This window comes from Arvicola amphibius, chromosome 3 (genome assembly GCF_903992535.2).
Source record: "Arvicola amphibius chromosome 3, mArvAmp1.2, whole genome shotgun sequence".
NCBI lineage: Eukaryota > Metazoa > Chordata > Mammalia > Rodentia > Cricetidae > Arvicola > Arvicola amphibius.
Window position 1 is genome coordinate 179,560,024 of NC_052049.1, and position 22,769 is coordinate 179,582,792.

A 22,769-nucleotide genomic window follows, 5' to 3' on the forward strand; every position below is an offset into this window, starting at 1 on the left:
AGAAGACTGTATATTGCTAGTTAAAGAATCCTACAAAGCCAAGCATGATGGTGTGCACGTGTACAGACTCAGAACCCTTTGGGGCTGCATAGTAAAATCCTGGTTTGTTTTGGTTGGTTGGTTGGTTGGTTGGCTTTTTTGTTTGTTGTTGTTTTCCCCTTCTTATGCGGCTTTATTTTTTAATTATCATACAAAGCAACATCTTTCCATATGGCATTTTCATGTGTACTTGGGATTTGTTAATTCCCCTCCTCCTCCCTTTACCCCTCTGTTGTCTGCTGCCCATGTACACATTTGTACCTTTCTACCCCAGTATTCCTTCAAAATGCCCACCTTATTTTTTAGGAAAGTTCACATTAAGAAAATTTAATTTCAGCATTAAGTCACCCTGAATGGGAGTCATATAACCATCCATTTTCTTTTAATCATTTATTAGGAAAACTGAAACAGTAATATATGTTGACAAAATAACCCTTCAAAATTTTGTCATCTGTCACCTTCCATAGCCCCTTCTTAACTTTAGGAGATAAATGGTAGAGTGTTTCCATCTTCCCCACAAAGGAACCATGAAAACTAGCGGTTTCCTTTTTTCTGGGAGAGGCGGTCAGGCCTTGTGCTGTTGAGCAGAAGAAAATGACCACCCATCTTCGAGTAACCAGAATATATTTACTTACTTTTTGTATCTCTTTGTTTCTTTCAGGCAGCACAGTCAGTGCTGATTTCTTTATTTGAACTCAATACCCCAGAGTTTACAATGTTACTAGGAGCTTTACCAAAAACTTTCCAAGATGGTGCTACTAAACTTCTTCATAATCACCTTCGAAACACTGGCAATGGGACCCAGGTATTTCTCACTTGTCTAGGTGGCTGTTGTATTCTCTTATAATTGGTTTGACAGTGATTGCTTTGTTTTGCACTAAGTTGACTTAATTTTACTATATGATTTTTACATCTGCATTTGGCAATATTTTCTGAGCAAGATTAAGTACTGCCTAGGGAAGAGTAGAGTCCCTTAAACTATCCTGCTTATATTATAACTTGTATACATTGGGGTAGTAGTTAGCAGTGGCCAACTTGAAAGGAAAGACACTTGTCTGTCTGAGGGCACCAGCTTTACATCTGGTCAAGTGGAGAGACAGTTAATTGAAGGAAAACTACAAATTAGTAATGTGACCAGATTTTATTTTCTTAGTGTATTTGTGAAAATCATTTGTAAAATACTCAGAAGGAATTAAATTGAATTATCAATGAAGTAGGAAGGGTTAATTAGCTAAGAAGAGAAAGCTGAAGTAAAATTTTTTAAAAGGAGGAAGCTCAGAAGTTCCAGGTCATCCTTGTGTATATAGCGAGTTCAAGGTTAGTCAAGGGATACTTGAGAATCTTGGAGAAGGGTGTTGAGTGTAATAAAGAGAAGGCAGGTAAAGAGGTGAGAGAGAAGGCTAAGGAGGTAGGTTTCTGAATTTGAGACACATTTTTTCCCAGAAAGTAAGCATAAGTGCATGGATATTTCGAATACTGACAAAGATGGCACTTTCATAATGTGCTCTCTCATGCCTGTGCCTCTTCCCTAAGGACTTTCAGTTGCAGTTTCCCGTGTTAATACTCTTTTTACTCCACCATCAGAGTTCCATGGGGAGTCCTTTGACAAGACCTACACCTCGATCCCCAGCCAACTGGTCCAGTCCTCTTACTTCTCCTACTAACACATCACAGAATACATTATCTCCAAGGTGAGGTGATGGTTTTTATTTGTGTTTTGTGTTACCAGTTTCCATTCTTAGAAAGGCAGAGTAACTATAATCCCAGCAGACTTTATTTGACTTGAAATGTCTTAGAAACTGAGCAGATCCAAACATTAATTGTATATAAAATCTAACCCTTTAAATGGTGATATATAGGAAGAAAAGGTATTGTTATCTTAAAGAGTATAGTTACATTTCTCAAACTGCAAATTGTGCCTGTCTTTTCTATTACACTTTTTAGTATAAATGGCAGTATCCGTTATGGTATTAGATAGAATACTGATGAATCACTTCTGAAAGGTTAGGAGGGACTTGAGATTATAGACAAAACATAAAGAATGATGGGGAAGAGTTAAATATATCAGTGCAGGTGACCAAGCTTGCTCAGCATGCACCTTCATCTGATAGACCATCTTGCCATCCCTAGATTAAATGCTTAATTTATTAATCAGTATCCACCAAGCCTCTTTTGCTGGCCTTTTATAAAATGATTTTTTTTTTTTTTTTGCCAGTTTTTCAAGACAGGTTTCTCTATAGCTTTGGAACCTGTCCTAGAACTAACTCTTGTAGACCAGGCTGGCCTCGAACTCACAGAGATCTGCCGCCTCTGCCTCCCGAATACTGGGATTGAAGGTTTACACCACCACCCAGCATGTAAAATGATTCTTAAGGTATCTCTTGTCAGAAGAGTTTTGTTATGGTCATACATCATGGTTTACCTCACCAGATTATCCATTAAAATAACAGGGTGCTACATCAGCGTTTAAGAAAGAAAATGTACTGAAACTTACCACCTAACCTGTGTGTTAATACAGTTGTGACAATTTTGCTGAATACATTCAAACTTTAATTGAATTTATTGTTTGATTATAGAATTCATGTCACTAGCATTTATGTTCACTGTTCAAAATTCAAAACAATCTGCAGCGATGACTCAGAGATGAATGTTCTTGGTGAATAAAGCATGACTGCTCAAGTTCAGTCCTTAGGTCACCGGACTGACTCCACAGTTTTCCTCTGACCTCCGCCCTTGGTCTTCAGAATCCTTCCCTACCGTAACTCTGTTGTTGTTTATTTCCCAAGGCATATTTTGCAAAATAATAGGAACTGTTAGTAGGTGAAGTACAGGTTCCTTTTTCTACCACCAAGGACTGCTCTCAGACCCCAGAATCTGTCTAGTCACAGAAGCCTCCACGTGGTCACGTGACAGGGGATGACTATGGACTCCTGCTCCTTCTGCCTCCACTTTCTGAGTGCTAAGAATACTGGGGAGCATCAGCAACTATGTTTCTTCTTCACCTAATGCTCTTACTGTTGGTTAATTACAAGAACTGGGAAGCTTTTTTTTTCTCATTTTTTTTATTAAAGATTTCCATCTCCTTCCCTCCTCCTCCCCCTTCCCTCCCCTCCCTTCCACCCACACCCCCTCTCCACCCCTCTCCAAGACAAAGAGCCACACACAATTCTTAATTGAACCACCCATATAGACTCAAAATGTAGTCTGTGAGTCTTATAATTTGTCCATTTGAGAATTTGGGGTCCATTTGACTGTGAACTCTGGGGCAGTTGTGGAATATGGACTGCCAGGGCATGCAAGATGTATTTAGTCTCACCGCCACATCTCATAAAATCTTGATTTCCCCTGCCTTCTACTCAGAAAGCTAGTACAAGAACGTGACACGAGTTGTATGTCCTAAGAACTGGGAAGCTTTTTATAAAATAATGGCCAATATTTTAGGCTTTCAAGCCAAGTGGTCTATGACCTTTTTTTTAGCTCTGCTGTTGTGCTTCCAAAACAGCCACAGACAGTCTAAACGTAAGTACACATGGCTGTGCTCCAATATATTGTATGTATGCGTACTGAAACTTGAATTTTGTGAAATGTTCACGTTATAAAAATACTTATTTAAAAGTGTAAGCTGTATTAGTAAGATGGCTAAGTGGGTAAAAGTTCATGCTGCAAAATGTCTGATGACCTGAGCTTGGTTCTTAGATTCCACATGTGGAAGGAAAGAATTTCCAAAAGATATTTGACCTACACAAACATGCAAAGTAAATGTAACTTTAAGATCAGGCACGGTAGCCCATGCTTTTAATCCCAGCGCTCAGGAGGCAGAAATAGAAGGATTTCTGTGAAGTTCAGTGTTAGCTGGCCATAGTGATACTTGCCTATAATTTCAGAACTCAGGAAACTCTTGAGTTTGAGCCTGGGTTGGCTACAGAGTGAGTTCTAGTCAAGTTTGGGTTACAGAGTGAGTTTTTATGTCAAAAATGGATGATTCTCATCTTCATAAGTATTTTATACAATATCCTTAAATGTGTTTATTTCAACAGGGTCAGGTTTAGACCAGACTGGGCTTTAACCTGCTATGTAGTATAGGATGTCCTGAACCCCTGATCCTCCTCCTTCTACTCCCCAAGTGCTGACATTACAGGTGTGTACCACCACACCCAGCCTGTTTGTGGTTTAAAAATATAGCTGAAAATTAATAGCCAGCTGTAGTAGCTTACACCTCTAATTTTAGCACTTGGAGAATTACAGTGTGTTCAAGACTAGCCTGAGCTACAGAGTGAGACCCTCAAGATAGATAGATAGATAGATAGATAGATAGATAGATAGATAGATAGATAGATAGATAGATAGATGATAGATAGATAGATAGATAGATAGATAGATAGATAGATAGATAGATAGATGATAGATAGATAGATGATAGATAGATAGATGGATGGATAGATGGATGGATGGATGGATGGATAGATGATAGATAGATAGATAGATAGATAGATAGATAGATAGATAGATGGATGGATGGATGGATATATAGATGGATGGATGGATGGATAGATAGATAGATAGATAGATAGATAGATAGATAGATAGATGATAGATAGATGGATGGATGGATGGATAGATAGATAGATAGATGATAGATAGATAGATGGATGGATGGATGGATAGATAGATAGATGATAGATAGATGGATGGATGGATAGATAGATGATGGATGGATGGATGGATAGATAGATGATAGATAGATAGATAGATAGATAGATAGATAGATAGATAGATAGATAGATAGATAGATAGAACAAATGGGGATAGGAGAGGTGCTCTGTAGTTAAGAGCACTTTGTGACAGAAGACATGGGTTTAGGTCCAAGCACCCCCTGGAGTTAACAGCTATCTATTAAGTCCAGTTCCAGGGGAGCTGTTGCCCTCTTCTGACCTCCAAGGGTTCTGCACACACATGGTACACATGTATAGGCAGAATACTCATACACATACATATAAAAATCAAATCAAGCAAAATGAAATGTAAGTGAAAATTAGTACCATCTCTTTCACAGCGCGTTTGATTACGACACAGAAAACATGAATTCTGAGGACATTTACAGCTCCCTTAGAGGTGTCACTGAGGCAATCCAGAATTTCAGCTTCAGAAGCCAAGAAGACATGAGTGAACCACTCAAGAGGGAGCCTAAAAAAGAGGATGCTGACACAGTAAGTGGTTACATGTTCACACCGTCTGTTACCACATTCCTAACTCACCACATCCCTCCCACAAGTGTTCTTACATGGTCACCCCATCTGTTACTACATTCCTAACACACCAAATCCCTCACACATGCGTGTTCTTATATTTTTATACCGTGTTACCACATTCCTAACCCATCAAATCCCTCCCATATGTGTGTTCTTAACATTGCACCAGGCTGCTTTGGTTCCCATCAGAGTGGGGTGTGTGTGTGTGTGTGTGTGTGTGTGTGTGTGTGTGTGTGTGTGTGTTTGTTTGTTTGTTTGTTTTAAGCTTTTCTTTCTGGCATTTTCGCATATAATTTTTTAGGAGCCAGTCACTCTACAAGCATTTACAGAGTAAGTATTATCCACCCACATAGTGGCAAGTTTTAGGTATTAGATCTGTAGGACAAAGTGTCTTCCTATAGTTCTTTTGAGATTTCTAAGTAGATATTTACTGTGGAGTTTGGGTTAGCCTGTACCATACAGGAAGGTGAATGTATGTATTAGATTGTGATGTCAGGGAATGAGGCCTCTGTCAAATGACACTTGTACTGAGAGTTAAATCCACAAAGCATAAAGAAGAATTCTGTGAACTGTGTAGTTGAAGGCTTGGGAGAAAGCTGGTGTAGTTGGAACATGATGAAATAAAGTGGAACTTGGTCACAACACATGAGTTAATCATTGGCCTGGGCCTAGAGCATACTTGGCTGTGTGTCTTACCACATGAGTTTTCATAAATGGAAGTCTACATATTCCCCATATTAGTTGTAGTAATAGTAGTCTGTATCATCAGTTTATGTGTCCCCACAGAGCATGTCATAAGCTATGTTCCTGACATGCAGATACTGTTATCTAATGGTTTCCTCTGCTGTGGTACCTCAGTGGTGAACTTTTACTTTTGCGTCTCCTTATACTTATCTCTGGCAGCTTAGACTTCTCTTGAAATAAGCCATCCCTTCATTCCTGTTGAGAACATTGCTGTTCAGTGTCCACAGGGCCATGGGATTTCAGCACATCTCTAAAGGACTCCCCACCTACCTTTCCCTTACTTGGTTTTCTTTATACCTGTCTGATAGAGCTCTATAGTAGTGAACTAATAAAAATGGTTGTCAAAATCACCCATGTTGCAGTTCCCTATTCTAAAGCTGCATGTGGTAGCAACAGCAGGTTAGTAAGTATCACTGCTTAAATGATACTTAGGCTTTCTGTGTTTGTTTGCAAATATTACATAACAAGGTGGTGCCTCAAGTAATGCCAAGAGCAGTGTTTGACTTGGACTGCAGGAAGGATGCGTGTAGAGTTCCCGTCAGCCAGCATGGCATACAGTTGCTCGATAGATGTGGTATTTCTGGTGATAATAATTTTGAGGTTAGTATTCGTATTAATATTGGTGTTTGGGCAAAGGTGTTAATGTATCCCAACTTAATTAGCATCCATTTGAAAATTATATTGACCTTTAAACCTGTCCTTTGGGAGGAAAAAGTCATAGAAATAAAAGCTGAAGATAGTATTAAGATAGTTCATTTTCAAGGACAGTATATTGTGCCAAATTTTAAAGACAATTTGTTATTGTTGTTTGTTTCATTGCTGGGAATGAATTCAGAACCTTGAACGTGCTGGGCAAGCCCTCTGTGCACTGAGATATGTCCTTAGCTATGTTTTGCTAATGAAAGTCTTTGTATCTGGCATGGAGAAGGTGTTGCTAATCTCATTGTATATGTTAGTTGGTTGACCCATTGACAATAACAACATTGGTGGCAACATTTGTGATGGCTTGTTTGCTTCTCAGCTGTGGTTTCTTTACATCTTTATTTAAGCTTTTTCTTTTTTCTTTGTTTTTGTTTATTTGTTTTTTCAGTGTGGGTTTGGGTTTGTTTTTTTTTGGGGGGGGGGGAAGGTTGGAACCTGTCCTGGAACTCATTTTTTAGACCAGCCTGACCTCAAACTCACAGAGATCTGCCTGTCCCCTGTCGCTGCCTCTTGAGGGCTGGAATTAAAGGCATGTGCCACCACTGCTTGGTTATTTAAGCTTTTTTATTTTGAATATATGTTACATATTTGTAAAATATATTTGAATATATATTATAACCCATACTGTTTGTCAGATTTTAAATTATTGTTACCTTTTTTAACTTAATATTTTTAAGTGTATGGGTGTTTTGCTAACCTATACACCTGTACACCGTGTGCGAACAATGCTTGCAAAGGCAAGAAGTGAGTTTTAGATCCCCTGGAGCAGGAGTTACAGATGGTTGTGGGCCACCATGTGGGTGCTGGGAACTGAACCAGGGTCTTCTAGAAGAGCAGCCTGTGCTCTTAACCACTGAGGACATTGACTCTCCTGGAACTAGAGGAACAGGTAGCTGTAAGTCACCTAGTGTAGGGACTAGGAACTAAACCCAAGTCCTCTGGAAGAGCAAGAAGCACAAGTCATCACTCCAGCCCCCAAGAAGCATCTTTTTAGAATGTGAAGAAGGTATTTTGAAACAAGGTAACTTGCTGTTCCTTCCTCTTTCTTTCAATAGATATGTGGCCCTGGGATGTCAGATCCACGAGCAGGAGGTGATGCCACTGACTCCAGCCAGACAGCTCTTGATAATAAAGCATCTTTGCTCCATTCAGCACCACTTCACTCCTCTTCACGTTCCCGTGATTATAATCCATATAACTATTCAGATAGCATCAGTCCCTTCAACAAGTCTGCCCTCAAGGAGGCCATGTTTGATGATGATGCTGACCAGTTTCCTGACGGTATGTTATGGGTTACAGTGCTCCCTCTTGCATTTTGGAGGACTGGTAATCAGTGAAACAAGTGTATTCGTTTGCTCTTTTGTTGCAACTCTTTAAAATGTAAGAAAATGGAGAATGGGAATATGTATTTGATACTGGGACTTGAGGGAGGCTTACATTTTCAGAACGAAGACCATAGTGACAAGGGAGCCATGGTTGTGAAAGCAAGAGGCAGCCACTCACATTTGAATCCCCAGCCAGAAGTGAGTGCGTCCTGATGCACAGTCTGGAGCTCCAGCCATGGGTGCTGCTGTCCACATTCAGGGTGGATCACCCCTCTTCATCTAAACATCTCTGAACCCAAATATATGTGTCCATGGTGGTTCAAAATTGACAAAATATATTCTCCTAGCCTGTAGGTATTCATTAATACTATTTTAGTAGTGTTGTGTTTAGAATGAGAAACTTGGTGGTCAACTTTACCTCGCCCTCAAAAATCAAGGAAGCTCTAATATTCTCCCAGGAACAACTCAACCAGTTATAGCATATGAATTTAGTTTATTTCCAGACAAACTTTTATACTAGAGTGACAAAGATCTTCTCATGAAATAACCCATTCTTTGTAATAGCACTTTCAGCGTGAAATCATGATCTCTTTTATTAATAAAGGTTGGTTCCAGGGCCTGTTATAAGAGAGTGTATTATTTATGTTTACATGAAGTTAGGTGAAATTGGCATTGGTCTAGAGGTCTATGGATACTAATATGCACAGCCTGATGGATAGTTGTAGTGAGAAGCGGCGGGGCTGCGTCCCGCCACCCGCCGCTGGCTAGCTTTACCCAAAATAATTACACGGAAACTGTATTCTTTTAAACACTGCCTGGCCCATTATCTGTAGCCTCTTATTGGCTATTTCTCATATCTTTCTTTAACCCATATTTAGTAATCTGGGTAGCACCACGAGGTGTGGCTTACCAGGAGAGATCTTAACCTGCGTCCATCTCGGAGAGGCGCAGCATGGAGACTCACTATCGTGACTGCCTGAAGCGTCTCTCCAACTCCTGCTTCCCAGCATTCTGTTCTGTCTACTCCGCCTACCTAATTTTCTGTTCTCTTAAAGGGCCAAGGCAGTTTTCTTTATTAATAATGAAAGTAACACATAGACACTCCTCCATCAGATAGTAACCACTCTATAGTAGGTGTCCGTGTCACTTCTGAAAAGAGGTAGTTGTGACTGTTCACTCTGCCCTTTTTTTTTAATTGATTTTTATTGAGCTTTACATTTTTCTCTGCTCCCCTCCCTGCCTTCCCTTCCAACCCTCCCCTAAGGTCCCCGTGCTCCCAGTTTACTAAGGAGATCTTGTCTTTTTCTACTTCCCATGTAGATTAGATCTATGTAAGTCTCTCTTAGTGTACTCATTGTTATCTAAGTTCTCTGTGATTGTGGTTTGTAGGCTGGTTTTCTTTGTTTTATATTTAAAAACCACCTATGAGGGGGCTGGAGAGATGGCTCAGAGGTTAAGAGCATTGCCTGCTCTTCCAAAGGTCCTGAGTTCAATTCCCAGCAACCACATGGTGGCTCACAACCATCTGTAAAGGGGTCTGGTGCCCTCTTCTGGCCTGCAGGCATACAAACAGACAGAATATTCTTTACATAATAAAATAAATAAATATTTTTTAAAAAAACACCTATGAATGAGTACATGTGATAATTGTCTTTTCTGTGTCTGCATTACCTCACTCAAAGTAATGTTTTCTAGTTCCATCCATTTTCCTGCAAAATTCAAGCTGTCATTACTTTTTTCTGCTGTGTAGTACTCCATTGTATAAATGTACCACATTTTCCCTATCCATTCTTCAGTTGAGGGGCATTTAGGTTGTTTCCAGGTTCTGGCTATGACAAACAAAGCTGCAAGAACATAGTTGAGCACATGTTCTTGTGGCACTATTGAGCATCCTTTGGAAATATACCCAAAGGAGGTATTACTGGGTCTGGAGGAAGGTCATTGTCTAATTTTCTAAGAAATTGCCACTCTGACATCCAAAGAGGCTGTACCAGCTTGCATTCCCACCAGCAATGCAAAAGTGTTCCCTTTACCCCACAACCTCTCCAGCATAAGTTGTCATCAGTGTTTTTGATCTTGACCATTCTGACAGGTTTAAAATGAAATCTCAGAGTTGTTTTGATTTGCATTTCTCTGATGACTAAGGATGTTGAGCATTTCCTTAAGTGTCTTTCAGCCACTTTAGATTCCCCTGTTGAGAGTTCTCTGTTTAGGTCTGTATTCCATTTTTTTAATTGAATTATTTGTTCTTTTGGTGTCCAATTTCTTGAGTTCTTTGTATATTTTGGAGATCAGTCCTCTGTCTGATGTGGGGTTAGTGAAGATCCTTTCCCATTCTGTAGGCTGTCGTTTTGTCTTGTTGACCGTGTCCTTTGCTTTACAGAAGCTTTTCAGTTTCAGGAGGTTCCATTTATTAATTGTTTTTCTCAGTGTCTGTGCTACTGAGGTTATATTTAGGAAGTGGCCTCCTGTGCCAATGTGGTCAAGTGTACTTCCCACTTTCTCTTCTGTGAGGTTCAGTGTGGCTGGCTTTATGTTGAGGTTTTTAATGCATTTGGACTTGAGTTTTGTGCATGGTGATAGATATGAATCTATTTTCATTCTTATACATATCCTGTTATGCCAGCACCATTTGTTAAATATGCTTTCTTTTTTTCCATTTGATTTTTTTTTTTTTTGCTTCTTTGTAAAAAATCAGGTGTTTGAAGGTGTGTGGATTAATAGCCAGGTCTTCGATTCATTTCCATTGGTCCTCCTGTCTGTTTTTATGCCAATACCAGGCTGTTTTCAGTACTGTTGCTCTGTAATAGAGTTTGAAGACAGGGATTATGATGCCTCCAGAAGTTCTTTTATTGTACAGGATTGTTTTGGCTATTCTGGGTTTTTTGCTTTTCCATATGAAGTTGAGTACCGTTCTTTCAAGGTCTGTGAATAATTTTGCTGGGATTTTGATGGGCATTGCGTTGAATCTGTAGATTGCTTTTGGTAAGACTGCTGTTTTTACTATGTTAATTCTACCTACACAAGAGCATGGGAGGTCTTTCCATTTTCTGGTGTCTTCTTAAATTTCTTTCTTCAAAGATTTAATGTTCTTGTCATACAAGTCTTCTACTTGTTTGGTTAGAGTTTCTCGGAGATATTTTATGCTATTTGTTGCTATTGTGAAGGATGATGAATCTCTGATTTCTTTCTCAGCCCTTTTATCATCTGTGTATAGGAGAGCTACTGATTTTTTTTGAGTTAATCTTGTATCCTGTCACAAGGAGATCTGCAGGGCAGGCTTGGGTAGAATGCTACCTACACTCTTGCATACCTAGGGGTTCCTTACATTGTTCTCTGGTGTTTCTTGAGCTGCAGATTGTTAAAGCACAGTGGTATCCAGGGATCAAAACTGAAAATTAATGTTTATTTTTACCTCTTTTATAACCAATATTGGTTGTGACTGCTTCATAATGTTCTAAAGTGGTCATTTCTACACCTGCGAGTCAGCCTATAAAATTACACAATTAATATCACTTCTTTTTGACAGATCTTTCCTTAGACCATTCTGACCTAGTTGCAGAGCTGTTGAAGGAGCTGTCTAACCATAATGAACGTATAGAAGAAAGAAAATTTGCCCTGTATGAACTCATGAAGCTAACCCAGGAAGAATCTTTCAGTGTTTGGGATGAACACTTCAAAACAATATTATTGTTATTGCTTGAGACTCTTGGGGATAAAGAGGTAAATTACAGGATATATATAAACGACAGTCTGTACTGTCTGAGTATTTATGTATTTATTCTTATTTGGCTTTGGAGGTAGAGGACTAGGAATTATACCCAGACAGGGTCTTCCCAACCCTACCTCTTGTTTCACTTTCCTATTGATCAGCTAGTACACATTGGAAATTGACAAAATGACTCTGTTCTGTTGCTGTTTTCTGCGTGTAATTTTTACTCTAAAGTGTTATTTCTTTTAACGGATTTTTGTTTAAAAAATTTTTAAGAAGTTTCCAGTAGTTAAAAGGAGATAAACAGCTGGGTTGTTGTGGTGCACGCCTTTAATTCCAGCACTTGGGAGGCAGAGGCAGGCAGATCTCTGTGAGTTCGAGGCCAGCCTGGTCTACAAGAGCTAGTTCCAGGACGGGCTCTAAAAAAGCTGCAGAGAAACCCTGTCTCGAAAAACCAAAAAAAAAAAAAAAAAAAAAAAAAAAAAGTGCTTAATGTTCTGTAAGAGTCTGTATGTTAATGCCAAACTCCCGATGTTAAGTAGTTCACAGCCACATGTAACTCCAGCTTCAGGAAATCTCCTGCTTCTGGCCTCTGAAGGCACCTACACTCACATGCACATAATTAAAAATAAAATGTGGATGTAGTAGCAAATGCCTGTAACCTCTACATTCTGGAGGTGAAAGCAGCAGGATTACAACTGTCAGGCCGGCCTGGGCTACATTGTAACTTTGAGCCCCGCCTGTCTCCAGATACAACAAAAGTGAGAGTGACTAAAGACTTTGTAGCCAGAGACTATTTATTCTGTATTGAATTATTTATGCATTGTCTCTCCTCCCAGTCTTAAAGAGCTTATAGAAATTGAAAATGTGGAATTTGTGTCATCCAAAATATTAAAACCATTTAAATGTTTCTTCTTAGCCTACAATCAGGGCTTTGGCATTAAAAGTTTTAAAAGAAATCTTAAGGCATCAACCTGCAAGATTCAAAAACTATGCAGAGCTGACTGTCATGAAAACGTTGGAAGCCCATAAAGATCCTCATAAAGAGGTGAGTGACCAGCAAGTTGAATTACTGTTGTGTTATGATTGTCTCTTGTGCCTGTAAGCACTTCCTGATAAGTACTCTGGTTTTATTTATTGTGAATGTGTGCATCTTGCATGTTTGTGAGCATTTGGTCAGTTCTATCCTTCCACCTTTATGTGTCTTCTGGAAATTGTACTCAGGTTGCCAGGCGTGTATGGCAGGCCCCTCTACCCACTGCGCCATCTTCCTGTGTACTTCCCCACACTTAGTCCTATACTGTACCTTGGATTTGCCTGAAACTCACTATGTAGCCCAACTGGCCTCAAACTAAACACCCCCTTGCCTCAATCTTCTAAGTGCTAGGATCGCAAGTGTGAGCTAACATTTCCAGCTAACAGTGCCCTTCTTAGTCATTTCCTTCACAAATACTTGATTTTTGATATAATGCGTGATTACGATGTAAACATAGTGCTGCACATTAATCAGTCAATACAGTATTATTTATTGCAAAAGGATGAGAACCTGAGTTCAGTCCTCAAACCTATCATGAAAAAAGCTGGCTGTGCTGGTGGGAGTCTAATCCCAGGACAGGCCGATGGAGACAAGCATATCACCAGGGCTGCTGACCAGCCGTCCTAGCTGAGTTGGCAGATCTCGTGGTAATGAGAGACCCTTTCTACAGAAGTAACTTGTAGGATGGCAAGAAAAAGGGTCTTGCTGCCATGGCTTTTAGTTTGACTCACATGGTAGAAGGAAAAACCAACTCCTCCAAGTTGTCCTCTGGCTTCCATATATACCCAGGCATACACGCATGCATGCATACACACACACAGAACTATATAATTTAAAATTTTATTTTGGAATATGTTGGCTTCTGAGGAATGACACCCGGCTCTGGCCTTCACACAAATGTGAGCATATGCTCTAGCACATGTCCTAAAACCATTCCCATAAAATAGGTCCTCAGTGAGACATCTAATTCACTTTCTCCATTTGCTCTTCGTTTTCTAATTAGAGTTCACGAGCCTTCTGTTCCACTTAGCAATAAGAATTTGCTGTTTATGCAACAAGTGAAGATAACAAATTGTTGTTTTTAAGTGTACATCGCTTACAGGAGCTGTGTCTCTGTTACAGGTTTATTCAGTAAGGTAATGCAAACAGCCTTTTTTAAAGATCTGTTTATTATGTACACAGTGTTCTGCCTGCCTGTGTGCACACGATCTCATCACAGATGGCTGTGAACCACCAGGTGGTGCTGGGAACTGAACTCAGGACCTCTGGAAGAACAGCTAGTGCTCCTCACCCCTGAGCCATCTTGCCAGCCCCTGCAAACAGCCTTCTTAAGAGTCATGGAAACCTCTTTCCTTACTTCATGTTTATGATATTCTTTCTCCCTACAAACCACGGTGGGCTCTGTTCATCATTAGGACCCTACATTCAAGGAATGCTTGTACCACTTACATACTCATGACATGAAGTGAAGTAAAATAAATAAATGCTTAAAGTCATGAAACACTTCTGCCAACAGTAAAGAACTGGGAAGAAGGAGACTGATAAAGTGGAGTTCTGTGTCAGCAGCTCCTGGTAGCTGCTAGTCTGTTCTTACCTCCCATCTTGTATTTATATTTACCGCAATATTTTCAATACAAATCCAAGATATCAAGCCTAATTAAATGCTTGATGCAATTCATACTTAGGGTTTAAAGGTTTGTCCTCCTCCCCCCACGTCTGACTTTCCCTTTTGTTGTAGGTGGTGAGGTCTGCTGAGGAAGCTGCCTCCGTGTTGGCTACTTCCATTAGTCCAGAGCAGTGCATCAAAGTGCTTTGTCCAATTATACAAACTGCTGACTACCCAATTAATCTGGCTGCAATAAAAATGCAAACAAAGGTGATAGAGAGAGTATCCAAGGAAACTCTTAACATGCTCTTACCAGAGATCATGCCAGGTCTAATACAGGTAAGCTGCAAAGCATGGAGGAGTACACCAGGATGCGTGTGTGTTTTGGTTATTTTACACTGTTTTCAAGCAATACTAGTGGCACAGTCAAGACTGCCAGGGTCAAGACAAAGATTTGCGTTGTGGATATTGGTGGGTGGGGTTTAGATATCATCATTATCATCTATGCCCCAGCAATGCTTAAGAATACATGGGCAGCCCGTTTATGGCAGTTCTCCAGTTGTTCCTATCCTGGACAGTGCTAGATGCTTGCGTTATTGTCATACCCACGAAAACTGAAAAGGAGCCATAGAATAGGAGAAAAGTTTTGCAAGTTAGTATCTGAGAACAGCCAGAATATATGTAAAGACAGAATCTATCTTAATGACAATAAAATGTTTTTATAGGCAAAGGACTTGTATAGACATTTCACCAAACAAGATACACAAGTAAAATTAGCCAGTGAACAAGTGGGAAAGGCCCTCATGCAAACATATATCCAAAACACAGTGAGGGGGAGGGTCTGGAGCAGTGGCTCAGTGGTTACCATGCACTGCTCTTCCCCTAATCTTGAGAATGTTTTGGTCACTTTATGTATCTAGGTATTTTGGCTGCATGTACATTGGGGGGGGGGGGGGGGGGGGGTTTTTTTGTTTTGTTTTGTTTTGTTTTTGTTTCTTCGGTTTTTGGTTTGGTTTGGTTTGGTTTTTTGGTTTTTCGAGATGGTTTTTCTGTAGCTTTGGAACCTTTCCTGGAACTAGCTCTTGTACACCAGTCTGGTCTCGAACTCACAGAGATCCACCTGCCTCTGCCTTCCGAGTGCTGCGATTAAAGGTGTGCACCACCACCACCCGGCTGCATGTACATTTGTATACCACATATGCATGGTGATATTTGTAGAAGTCAGAAGACAGCATCTAGACCCAGATGGTTCTGAACTTCCATGTGAATGCCGAAAATTGAGCTCAGGTTCTCTTGAAGAACAGCCAGTGCTTTAGACCACTAAGCCAATCTCTCTGTCCTCTCTTGAAGAGGACCCAAATTAAGTTCCCAGCACCAAATCAGATGGCTCACAACCACTTGTAACTCCAGATGCAGGAGGATCCAGTACCCTCTGCTGGCCTCAGCAGGAACTGCATTCATGTGCACAAATTCCCACTTAGACTAATCACAGATCTCCAAGTAATTAAAATAAAAAAATAAATTAGAAAACACAAAAACCCACTGGAACGCTGGTAAAATGACTCAGCAGGTCAAGGCATAAGCCAGAGGACCTGCGTTCCGTCCTCAAGCCCCATTTCAAGTGGAAGGAGAGATCCAGTTCTGCAGAGTTGTCCTCTGGCCTCCACATGCATGCTCTGGCATGTTGTCCACATGCATGCTCTGGCTTTTGTGTCCTTACACACATACATACATGCCCACCCACAATAATAAATAAGCATTTTAAAAGTCATAGTAAATACTACCTCACACAGAGAGAGATGGCTTCAGCCAAGTTAATAGGAAGCAGCTGATTTAGTGAGGTATAGAAATTAGACTCTGGCATATTGCCAACACAAATGCCAGTTGGTGTGCTGTTGTAGAAAACTGATAGCTGAGAAGTGGTGGCGCACACCTTTAATCCCAGCACTCGGGAGGCAGAGGCACGCGGATCTCTGAGAGTTCCAGGACAGGCTCCAAAGCTACAGAGAAACCCTGTCTCAAAGAAACTGAAAAGAAGAAAAAAAAAGAGAGAGAGAGAGAGAACTGTTTGATGATTCCTCAAAAAGTTAATGTAGGTCTGGAAATTTAGTTCAGTGGTAAAGCAGTTATCTGGCATGAACAGGTCCATGTGTTTGATCCCCTGCACCACCCCAAGTGTTTTACTTTATTTTAATTTTTATTACATGTCCGGTAAACATAGAGGTCAGAAATGAGCTTGAAAGAATCAACTCTCCTTCCACCACTTGGGTCTCAGGGATAGAACTAAGGTTGTCAGGCTTAGCAGCAAGTGCCTTTACCCACTGAACCATCTCTTCCCTGAACTGTGTTTTGTTTTTTGAGTTAGTGTAAAATTATAGACCTGCTGTTTCACCTCTGTGTGTTTACGCAAGAGGAGAGAAAGGTGCAGTGACACCATGAGCAGTCACTGATGAGTGAGTGCACATCGAGTCCACCACACGATAGAACTACACCTCACAGGAGCAAGGAGACCAGACACAGCCTTCCTGCCCTGCTCTTCCATCTGCACAAATATGCAAATGCAGTAGATAAACAGTCCCAGAGACAGCAAAGAGAACTGTTTTTGCCAGGGACTGTGGGCCTTATTTGTTTGTTTGTTAATGTGTATGGATGTTTTGGTTGCATGTATATATGTGCACCACATGGGTGCAGTGTTCCCAGAGGCCAGAGAGAGTATCGAATTTCCTAGAATCAAAATTACAGACAGTGGAGAGCCCCTATGCTGGTGCGGGGAATCGAACCCAAATCCTTTGGGAGAACAGCTATTGCTTTTAATCGTTGAGCCATCTCTGCAATGGATCGGGAGTTCAAGGCCCTCCTCAGTTACTTAGTAAGTTCGAGGCCAGCCTGGTCTACAGAGCAAGTTCCAGGACAGCCAGTGCTACACAGAGAAACCCTGTCTCAAGAAAAAAAAAAAAAAACAAACAAAAAGCCAAAACATAAGCTAGCCTCAGCTACATAAACTGTCTCAAAAATAAAACATAATGCGCATGATGGCTGTGCCTTAATCCTGGTAGATAGCTGAGTCTCTGTGAGGCCAGCCTGTTCTACATAGTGCTAGGCCAGTCAGACCTGTGAATGAAACCCTATCTCTTTAAAAAAAAAAAAGTCGGGGTTTATGGGGTGGTGGTAGTGGCAGAATATGCCTTTAATCCCAGTACTCAGGAGGCAAAGGCAAGTGGATCTGTGTTTGAGGCCAGTCTGGTCTATAGTGTGAGTTTCAGGACAGTCAGGGCTACACAGAGAAACTCTATCTCAAAAACAAATAATAATAATGGTAATAGTAGGGGCTGGAGAGATGGCTCAGCGGTTAAGAGCATTGCCTGCTCTTCCAAAGGTCCTGAGTTCAATTCCCGGCAACCACATCGTGGCTCACAGCCATCTGTAATGGGGTCTGCTGCCCTCTTCTGGTTTGCAGGCATATACACAGACAGAATATTGTATACACGATAGATAGATAGATAGATAGATAGATAGATAGATAGATAGATAGATAGATAGATAGATAGATAAAAATAATGGTAATAGTAATAATAATACAGAGCAAAAGGACTCACAGCCTTCTGAAACTCCAGCTCCAAGGAATCTGACATCTCTAGCCTCCACCCCACCACCACCACCACCACACACACACCATATAAGATTAAAAGTAAAATAATCTTTAAAAAACGATAAAAGGAGAAAAGCCAGGGAAATGGATAGAGGAACCAAATGTAGTGGTACTTATCTATAAGTACCAATACTTAGGGAGGGTATCTTGATTTCAAGGTTAGTATAGGCATTCTAATAAAACCCTGTCTCAACAAAACAGAAATGGAAATGTGGGGCTGGCACATTGGGCCAGCAGTTAACAGCACTAGCAAGAGGACCTGGGTCTGATTCCCAGCACACAACCATCTCTTACACCAATTCCAGGGGGTTCTGTGCCCTCTCTAGCTTCCTCAGGTCACACACGAATGTGGTGCAGTCATCCATGCAGACAAAATACCCATACACATAAAAGTAAAAATTATTTTTAGATGAAGAGGGGAAATGGACAGGTGGTTTATTGTTAGAACAGTGGTCACAAACATGCTAGGTTCTGTTTTATGTAACTTGTAAATGTTGCTTTTTAAGCCAGGTGTTGGTGATGCACACCTTTAATCCCAGCACTGAGGAGACAGATGCAAACAGAACTTTGTGAGTTCAAGGCCAGCCAGCCAGAGCTGTTACACAGAGAAATTCTGTCTCAGAAAACCAAAAAAAAAAAAAAAAGTTAACTTTTATGAATAATGTGTACAGATGTGACAAGTTAGATCTATTAGGGTAAGGCAGCCCTGGAATAAATATTTCAATGCTCCCTAACCACTGTCATAAATGCTTGTAAATGGGAGAGGCAGAAGGGATTAAGCACAGCACAGACAGGAAATGGAGACGATAGAGTGAATTGGAGACAGATTGGCATGCCAAGGCTTTACAACAAGGGGATTTGAGGTTTAAGGTTTGTGGTAATGGTTACACAGCAGCAGGAAGCTAATACAAACCAGATTAAGCTGGTCTCAGAGATAAACCCCCAGAGTACATCTCTGACGTCATTCATACCTCTTAAGCTCCTTCATAGGTTTCCACAGTCAGAATGAACCCGTTTCCTCATATAACTCCCCAGCTGATCTGCCCACCTTGTCTTCCTACTTAATGTGTTTTTGTTTTGATTTTTGAAACAGGATCTTACTTTATATCTCTGGTTGACCTATAACTTGCTGTATATATCAGTGAGCCAAGAACTCACAGAAATATGCCTGCTTCAGCCTCCCAGGTCCTGGGATAAAAGTCATACACTACCACATCAGCCCTATTTTATGTGTTCTCCTTTAGTGAAGGAATTTATTCATACATAGAAAGTGCTAGGTTGTTTAGTTCTTTCTGTCTGATATATTCAGCCTTCATTCCTGTTGTTATTTTTTGAGATTTTATTTATTTTTGTTTTATGTACATAGATGTTTGCCTGTATTAATTATGTCTGTGCACCATGCATGCAGTTCCTGCAGAGCCCTAAAGAGGGCATTAGATTCTCTGGAACTGGAGATACAGATAACTATACGCTACCATGTGGTTGGTCCTCTGCCAGTGCTCTTAACCATTGAGCCAACTCTCCAGTGCTTTGTCCTTATTTTTTGAGATTGAATTTTATGGTAGTCCAGGCTGACCTTGAACTTGCTATATAGCATAGGGTGACCACGAACTTGTGTTCTTCCTACCTTTGCCTCCCCTCCTGGGTGCTGAGATTAAAGTGCCACCACACCTGTGTGACCTAGACAAACACACTATCAACTGAGCTCCATCTCTGCCCCCACGCCACCCCCACTCCATTGTCCCAACTAGCTTCATCCTCCTTTAGTCTTTCATTTGATTGCTTTATGAAGTATTTTCTGGGTATTGTTTCCTGCCTGTGGCATTCAGTAACTCTTCTGGAAGGGTCAGTTATCTCTCACTGGACACTAGGCATTGTTACCCTGACCTATGCAGGTCACATAGTAAGCCCTTCAGTATTTGGATGTCAAATATAGTAGTATCTGAGTGTTTCTTGGAGTTGTAAAAGTCCGTAGAGGAGAGCTGGCAGGAAGAATTAAACTTAAAAAAGGTAATGAAATCAGGATTGTGCTAATTGGGTAAAAAGTGTATAATTCTATAAAGATGGTAAAACTGAATAATTACATCTTTTAATATGAATTTCTTTCAGAAGGATATTGTCTAATATTGCTGCTTTGCAGCCATTGTAGAAAGATCATATGATTTAGCAGAAATGGACTCTTCACTCGGTAAAGTGTTCGCATACTGATGTAATTGATTTAGCATGTAAGAATAGGGTTCTGTGTTCACATACTGAGATCATTGATTTAGCATGTAAGAATAGGGTTTCTGTGGACTATTGGGAGAGTATAAAAGGTGCATTCACACACAAGAAAAGTACATTATCTAGACTGGGTTTATTGGAGAAGGTTACTTAAAGAGGGAGACATATGCAAACCCTTCTAGGCCTGGGCTATAGGAAGGCCTTGACTGCCAAATCACAGAATCTGGTAGTGAGGACATCTTCACTGCCTCAGAGCTACCTGTCAAAGGAGGCTCTCTGGAAGTGTTTGCAAAGTACATCGGGAAAGGGGCAAGTGCAGATCTGCCGCTTTTAAAGAAAGATGTGGTAAGAACATTGACAGATTGTGGGGTGGGGTAGAGAGGAAAGCTGTATCATTCTGGCCTACAAGATGGAAGTTGGCTCAGGTGAGAGTTCAGGTTAGAGCTCTCTTCTGTCCTTGAAGGTGGCCTTCTTAAACTGTCAGAGATACTAACATGACCTCTCTTCCTAGGGTTATGATAATTCAGAAAGCAGCGTCCGGAAAGCTTGTGTCTTCTGCCTGGTAGCTGTTCATGCGGTCATTGGTGATGAATTAAAGCCACATCTCAGTCAACTCACTGGCAGTAAAGTAAGTAGCACCGAAGCTCTTGGATAGCAGCCATGACACGTTCTGAAAACTTGGTTCTCTGTGTGGTAGATGGCAGACTTGCTGCTCGGCTTTTAGTAAATACTTCTCTGAGCTTTCACTTTGCCTCTATCCCTCCAGCTGCCTTTTAGCTCCTTTTTGCTCCTGACGTCTGTGCTGCAGTCACTAACAGCACAGAGATGGGATGGTCAGGAGACTGCTGTGGTGCTTATACCTGGAGTTCCTGTTGATTTGGAACAGCTGACAGACTCCCACACTTACATCCTAACCCCCTCCCTAAGGGAGGACTAAATGTTTAGTGGTTTTGGTTTATTTTTACTCTTTGACTCTTTGGGGGCCCGCTGCCCAACTCCCAAATAAATATACGGAGACTTATTCTTACTTATGAATGCATTGTGTTAGCTATTTCTATCCTGCCTACCTTTTGGCCTCTAGGCTTTTACCTTTCTATGTACCTTTCTTTGCTTCTTACTCTGTGTCTTGCTGTGTAGCTGGGTGACTGGCTCCTGGCATCCTCTTCGCTCTTTTCCCTGCTTTCTCTGCTTTCTCTCTCTCTCTCTCTCTCTCTCTCTCTCTCTCTCTCTCTCTCTCTCTGTCTCTCTCTCTCTCTCTGTCTCTTTCTCTCTCTCTCTCTCTCTCTCTCTCTCTCTCTCTCTCTCTCTCTCTCTCTTTTAGATATCTACTCCCTACTCCTCTTTATTCTTTCTGCATGCCATCCCCACTATCCTTTCTCCTGCCTAGCTCTTGGCCATTCAGCTCTTTATTAGACCAATCAGGTGTTTTAGGCAGGCAAAGTAACAGAGCTTCACAGAGTCAAACAAATACAACATAAAAGAATGACACATCTTTGTGTCGTTAATCAAATGTTCCACAGCATAAACAAATATACCACATCTTCAACTAGTATTCCACAACACTTTAGTTAAGAACAGATTGTTGGCAGGTGGTGGTGGCACACACCTTTAATCCCAGCACTCGGGAGTCAGAGGCAGGCAGATCTCTGTGTTCGAGTCCAGCCTGGTCTATAGGGTGAGTACCAGGACAGCCAGGGCTGCTACACAAAGAAGCCCTATCTCACAAAAAAAAAAAAAAAAAAATTATTGTAATTATTCACAAATTACTTTATATTTCCCAAAATGTGGAACACTTAGAGTTTTTTAAAGATTCCCTTGAAAATTTGATTAAGACACCCTTCATACCTGTGATCCTAGCTCCCAGAGGCTAAACAAGAATCACTTGCTTTATTTTTTTTGTCTTTAAGTTTCTTTTTTTTTTTTTTTTTTTTTTTTTTTTTTTTTTTTTTTTTTGGTTTTTCGAAACAGGGTTCTGTAGCTTTAGAGCCTGTCCTGGAGCTAGCTCTTGTAGACCAGGCTGGTCTCGAACTCACAGAGATCCGCCTGCCTCTGCCTCCCGAGTGCTGGGATTAAAGGCGTGCGCCACCACCGCCCGGCAAGTTTCTTAATTTTTTGGTTTGTTTGTTTTCTGAGACAAAGTCTAGCAGGCCTGGAACTCAGAGATCCACCTGTCTCTGCCTCCAAGTGCTGGGATTAAAGGTGTGCGCCACCATGCCAAGTGTGTTTCTCATCTTTTTCTGGTGCCACTGCCGCACCTATAGGCAATGTGCCTGACACTATGAGAAGGAAAGAAAAGCCCCTGTGAAAGGGAGACCTCGGGATTTTGAAGCTAGTTGGTCAGTAGCTGTACAGTGGCATCTGCCGAAGGGCTTCCGGCCATGGCTGCTACTGTCTTCTGCCAGGTCTTTAACTTATCTACTCTGTGGAAGGGCTGGCTCACGGCCACCTGCCCTGCGCAGCTTTTTCTGTCCTGCCAAGAACTTT

General features: G+C 41.0%; 1 protein-coding gene across 5 annotated transcripts in view; it reads left to right on the forward strand.

The window, feature by feature from the left end:
- Positions 1-22,769, forward strand: part of Clasp2 (cytoplasmic linker associated protein 2) — a 197,881-nt gene that overhangs the window by 171,411 nt on the left and 3,701 nt on the right. For 3 of the 5 annotated variants that reach the window (XM_038321526.1, XM_038321527.1, XM_038321530.1), the window contains 9 exons: positions 701-844; positions 1,624-1,730; positions 5,093-5,246; positions 6,501-6,632; positions 7,790-8,015; positions 11,589-11,782; positions 12,691-12,819; positions 14,546-14,752; positions 20,797-20,913. In XM_038321526.1, the coding sequence (XP_038177454.1) occupies positions 701-844; positions 1,624-1,730; positions 5,093-5,246; positions 6,501-6,632; positions 7,790-8,015; positions 11,589-11,782; positions 12,691-12,819; positions 14,546-14,752; positions 20,797-20,913 (1,410 nt within the window). The remainder of the gene's footprint in view (positions 1-700; positions 845-1,623; positions 1,731-5,092; positions 5,247-6,500; positions 6,633-7,789; positions 8,016-11,588; positions 11,783-12,690; positions 12,820-14,545; positions 14,753-20,796; positions 20,914-22,769) is intronic. The other 2 variants (XM_038321528.1, XM_038321529.1) reach the window with 1 other exon arrangement.